A 5,879-nucleotide genomic window follows, 5' to 3' on the forward strand; every position below is an offset into this window, starting at 1 on the left:
GACCCACATTCTCTCATTTACATGGTTCTGTATTTTCTTTTTAAAGAACAATGTTTCATGTTCATGGTGAAAAACCATAATACAATACCATACCATACAATACAATACCATACACAATATTTCCAGATATTTATATGCTTTAGAAATCTACTGATTCTCAATTGAGGATTGGCTAGGTTAGGTTTAAAGTTTGGTTTCAGTTAAGGTTAGGATTATGTATGGAAAAAGAAAGGGTGACTACTGGATTCCAAAAACTAGAAGACAACGTCTCTCTTTTAGATCCTTACATTGTTACAAAGCAGTGGTCACCAAGCCAAGTCTGGTAGATCTAGATGTACCTGCAAAATAAGCCATCTTTTGCCACCTTTAAAATAAGTTCTAGATGCTTGTTTAAATAAATATCAGGTTTGACCACCTACTTGTGAATTCAGACATGAAAATCCCTGCAAAAAACATGCTCTTTCTGCAGTTATTACTTCAGTGATTAAAGAAGTTAGGACAAAATAATGATAAGCAGAACCAAATCAAATACTTTTTCTTACATTTTCTAACACTGTCTTCTTTTTAAACAAAATGTACAATTCGTCTAAGCTTCTACCACAGGGCAAGTATCCAAACTAAACATCAAAATCCACCATGACCTACTTAAAGAATCACAATCCCCTGACATCAACATTTTCGACAATCTGTGTATAGATTTTAAGCATGCTGTGCAGAAATATGCTTTGAATTATAGATTCAAAGAATACTAATGTGGCATTTTTTTTTCTACACAGAGCCAAGTTTTCTTTAGTCAAAAACACCTAATCCTGCCCACTTCCAACACTTCAAAATGATAATAATCTACTGAGTACAGACAACATTCTTTAAGATATAGGGTTTATGGTCTTTTGGGAAAGCCCTATCAATGCATCTCTAACTGTAGGAAGATTGTGTGTATGAATGCCTCTTTCACTTTCCCCACTTGCTGATTAAAGGCCTACTGATTTAATATTCTGAGACTTGATACTGAGTGATAATGCATGCAGTTGACTTCTGAAATGACGTGTCTTTTTCTTTCATGCTAAAATATAGGTCATGACATATACATCCAGAACTGTCATGCATGGATTTTGTGTTAACAAATTTAATTGTTATTTCATTAAAACACATTTGTTTGAGCATTCCCTTGTCTGGTCTTGTGCATGTTAACATGTGTATGTGATCATGTAGGTTTGTGTTCATGTCGGTTCACAGTATTTCAGCTTGGCCTGTTTTGTTTTGTTCAGTTTCTGTTTCTTTCTGTTTCATTTGTTCATTTCAGTGTTTGGTTGGTTGTCTAGTTTGTATTTCTTTGTGTTCTGTTTGTTTGGTTTAGTGGTGTGTTTAATAAAAGCCAGTGTTTATGTCCGCCTCCGCCTCCAAGATCTACATATCGTGACATCTAGATGCTTGTTTAAATAAATACCAGCATTGACGACTTATTTTAGCACCTACAAGCCAAAACTGTGAATTCAGAAATGAAAATCTCATTGAAAAAAACATGCTCTTTCTGCAGTTATTACTTCTGGGATTAAAAATGTTAGGACAAAATAATGATAAGCAAAACAAAAAAAAAATAATTTTCTAAAATATGTTTTTCCCAAAATGTTTTCATTTTAAACAAAATTTAAAAATTGACTTATCTTCTACCACAGGACAACTTTCCAAACAAACATCAAAATCTGCCATGACCTACTAAAAAGAAATGCAAGCTAAAGCTTTTGGATCACAATCCCCTGACATCATCATTTTAAACAATCTGTGGAGGTTTGCACATGCCACAGTTACTATTTTATTCTTTCTATTTTTAGGTTCCTCAAATGTAAAACCATTTCTTTTCACTTTAAGCATTAGCTATTTTGCTAGGGTACCCAACATTTTGCATACCTCAGTATTTTTGTATTTTAAAAGAAATAGGCCAGTATTTTCAAACTAATCTGTTTGCCGCTACTGTAGCATGCAGTCAGTTAGCCATCAACTGTTTTAACACATACTATGTGTGCTTAATAAAAGGTGGTTTGTGGTAAGAGAGGAAATTTGTGACCAGGCTACACAAAACCATCTGCAGTTTGCAACCAATGTAATGTAACTGAGATACAGTGGCAATTTATTAACATTGGAGCAGTGTTTCCTAATCATGGTCCTATAGCAGCTCTACACTGCACACTGCTCAGTTAACTCTATTCCAATATACATATTATACCTCATGGCGATCTTGGTAAAGTTGCAGATACTGCTGGTGTACTGAGAAAAAAAAAACTAGACTGCGCAGGTTAGGGATACACCAATATTAGAACTAGGAAATAAACACTGTCAGTATGTTTCCTTGTTGTTTTATAATGGACATTACAATTGTAATTATAGATTCAAAGATACAATGTGGCTTTTTTTACACATGGTTTAGTTTTCAAATATTGTACTACCACACACAGTTGTGTGTTGGTTGATCAGAAACACCTAATCCAGCCCACTTCCAACATATATATATATATTATACTACTTCCAATACAAATTATACTAATCTACTCAGATATCAAGATTTTGAATGGCTAAACTAAGAATACTAAAAATACTGTAATCAGAATATGGTTTATGGTCTTTTGGGAAAGCCCTATCGATGCATCTCTAACTGTAGGAAGATTGTGTGCATGAATGTTTCCTCCCACTTGCTCCACTTGTTGATTAAAGGCCTACTGATTTAATATTCTTAATGCTTGATACTAAGTGATAATCAAGAAATAATGCATGCAGTTGACTTCACATATGTCATGACCTCTACATCCAACTGTAATGTAGAAACATAGATCAGCAATAGAAAAAAACTCTGGATTTTGTGTTAACACATTTGATATTTATTTTATTAAAACACACAATATACAAAAAAAATCATATAAAAAAGTATAAATAAAATGTACAGTACATAATTGCAGTCTTATACATCAGTGGCTTCCATACAGTTTCTTGGTACTGGCACAGTCATTTTACTACATAATTACTACCTTTTTACTATGCTTCTTAATTCATTTATGGGGGATAAGATAATGGAAAATGAAGAATCTCAAATCCTTTTAAAACATTGACTGAGACATAGGTTGCATTTACATCCACATGAACCTAAAACTGACCAATAGTGTATCTAAGGCTGGCCAATGGTGTATTATGCTTTCCCCTTAACAGAAGAGTTTTGTATGATCTGAGAGATGCCATTCTTAAATCAGGAAATAGTAAACCTGGTGACTCCAAGTGAATTATACAACAAAAGAGCAATGGAAAAGTACATGATGCAACAGCAACGGCCAAATATCACTTTGACTGCTTTAATAAACACTAACTTAAACTTGACTTTAACATTAACCCATGAGTCAAGATAAATGGTGAAGAGTCATTTCTGCTTCTATCTTCATTGATTTTGCTACCACAGATCCACAAATCCCTCATAAAAAAAATCATGGAATTTAAATAAAGTGCGTTTTAATTTATTCACCATATGTATAAAAAATACTTCATTTTGTAAACAGGATTTCCTTCAATAAATATTCTTAAATATTAAATAGATAACTTACAACTTTAGTAGAAAAATACCATCATAAATAGCAATTCACTCAGAAATGTTCACATAGAAAATGTGTCTGACAGAAAACCGACCTCTTAATGGCCATTGGAATGGCATGAAACCATAATATATGTATATAAGGCAAACAGGAATCATTTGCCATGGTGCTTTCTTTTCTTGTTCCAGCACTAAGACATTGGAGGTTATGTTTGATAGCATCAACTATTGCCTTTGTCTTTACGCTTGGTGGATAAGAACTCGAAGAGCTCTGAGGTACCAATCACAGAACTGCTGTAGTCTTCTGTGCACTACTGCAGATGCCTGGAACATGTCCCAGGCAGAGCTAAGAGACGGCAGAGAAAGAGTGGTGTTCTGGGGAGCCAATTCTGGCATCTAAAACGAGAATAGTAGACATTAAGAGAATATGCACATGTCAGATACAGTGCAATTGACCTAAATACACATTATTTACCAGTGAATTTAGACAAATCTCATTTAACCAAATGAGAAACTGTAGCACAGTTTAAATAGTCAACAAAAAGTCTACTTTGAGAGTCTTTTACGTAGACTGCCACATTTTAAAAACTACATTGATTGTAATTTCAATTAATCAACAAATACAGTTCATTTTTGACATGGTATCTTACATACAGAACTGACTGTACAGAGGTCATATTTTAAAATAAAAAATATATGTTTTGCTTACTTCTATATACTATGAGCTAATTTGTCTTTCTTATAACTACCTCTTTTTAATCACAGTTTACACAAATTTTCAGCATTAGGATGGAGTGGCCACTTATTTTAATCTATTAACTTTTAACTCTTACCTGTCTCTGAAGCAGACTGATTTGATGATCAATTTCTTTGGTTTTATGTGAAACCAAACCTGACTGATTCTGCCAGTGTAGCAGCCAGTCAAAGTGCAACTTGAAAGCGTGAAGGCCCGATGAGAGCTGTGATAGGGTAGTATTTACCTTTGGAGGTAAGTATATATGTTTAGAAAAAGAAAATAAATGTACATGCAAAATAAAGACAACATTCTAAATACAGGCATGATATATGTGGAACATGATTGTTAAATGTGTTGTTGGGAATGACAGACTATTCTGTCAAACACATGTCTTACCTCCACTGCTGCTAGGTCTTGTGGCCTGAAGCTTATAATAGGGAGGGAATGTAGATTATGCTCAAATGGCAGCTGAGTATCAAGGTTGCTCTGATGACACAAAAGACAGATGCATAGTCAATGTTGGAAATGCAATCAAAAGTCAATCTGCACTTGAATGCCTCCCTTGATTATTTACCACTTTCTAAATGTGAGAATTTCTGGATGTAAATCCATTATAGTTTATTCCAGATATTATACACCTTTAATCCACAGCAATCACAGACAACTCTCATAAACATAGTGAATGTGTTTTTCATGATATCATGGTTTTAAACAGAACCACTGCTTTTGCTAAAAAATCCTTAAGGAACCCTCTTTTAAGGGAGTGTGCTATTATGTTGTGGAAATCCCCTATTACGTAAGGGATTGCATGTGGCCAGCAAACCCACATTAAACTTACCAGCACTCCATGCACTAGGTTCAGCAGCCGGTGCATCTGTTGAAGCAGCCTTGTCAGACCATCTTTGTGCAATCTCATGGGGGTGGGACGAGACATCGATAAGACAGGAAGCTTCACCAATAGCAGCAAAAACAGCAGGAAGGAGGTGGACTTGGGCAGCACTGTCAGCAAAACAAAAAAGGGGGATTTTTTTTTTTTTTTTTTGGAAAGTCCGAAGTTATGTTTCTGTCACCTCAGAGTAGCCTGGGAGCTACTCTGAGTCAGCACCTTTTGAACAAGTGTTCCAGTATGTCTGAGAACCAGCAGCTGCTCCACTCCCTGAAATGCTGTCTAAGAAGGTAATGTTGGTGCAGACAGTTGTGTCATCACTGAGGCATTGACCTAGACACTTTCATGTTAACAAAACATTTATGAGCAGATTTGTTGTTTAACTTGCTAAGTTTATATATATATATATATATATATATATATATATATATTAAAAACTTGTGAAGGTCAGGTCCTGCTTTATTAAAATGTATATGGTAAGAAGCAAAAAAAGTTTGTGACCAGTATCTAACCCAGCACTGACCTGATTAGGAGATATACTCTTCCTTAGATAGGAAATGAGTCAGGGCTTTTCAGATCTTACACCCATTCCATGTGACATCACTGTTAAATTTACTGTAACCGTCTCATCTCTGCCACAGAGTGATGAAATCTCATCACACTGGCAAACACACATCCAAAGGAAA

The 5,879-nt window shown here is 34.8% G+C and overlaps 1 protein-coding gene across 1 annotated transcript; it reads right to left on the minus strand.

The window, feature by feature from the left end:
- Nucleotides 1–3,811: 3,811 nt before the first annotated feature.
- On the minus strand, nucleotides 3,812–5,241 carry il11b (interleukin 11b). The gene is made up of 4 exons (XM_072674754.1): nucleotides 5,146–5,241; nucleotides 4,704–4,793; nucleotides 4,405–4,551; nucleotides 3,812–3,967 (listed from the first exon to the last, which is right to left on the minus strand). Exons 1-4 carry the CDS (start codon nucleotides 5,239–5,241, stop codon nucleotides 3,812–3,814), a joined length of 489 nt encoding a protein of 162 aa, XP_072530855.1.
- Nucleotides 5,242–5,879: the final 638 nt, after the last annotated feature.

Source organism: Salminus brasiliensis, chromosome 3, assembly GCF_030463535.1.
Source record: "Salminus brasiliensis chromosome 3, fSalBra1.hap2, whole genome shotgun sequence".
Taxonomy (NCBI): domain Eukaryota; kingdom Metazoa; phylum Chordata; class Actinopteri; order Characiformes; family Bryconidae; genus Salminus; species Salminus brasiliensis.

Bases quoted from the DNA above. Each gene is read 5' to 3' on its own strand.
- il11b (XM_072674754.1), bottom strand. From the start codon at position 5,241: ATGTCTCGTCCCACCCCCATGAGATTGCACAAAGATGGTCTGACAAGG. The intron at 4,794-5,145 runs GTAAGTTTAATG...TTGTGTCATCAG, and splicing joins ACCTAGTGCATGGAGTGCTG to AGCAACCTTGATACTCAGCT. The intron at 3,968-4,404 runs GTAAGAGTTAAA...TTCTCGTTTTAG, and splicing joins TCAGTCTGCTTCAGAGACAG to ATGCCAGAATTGGCTCCCCA.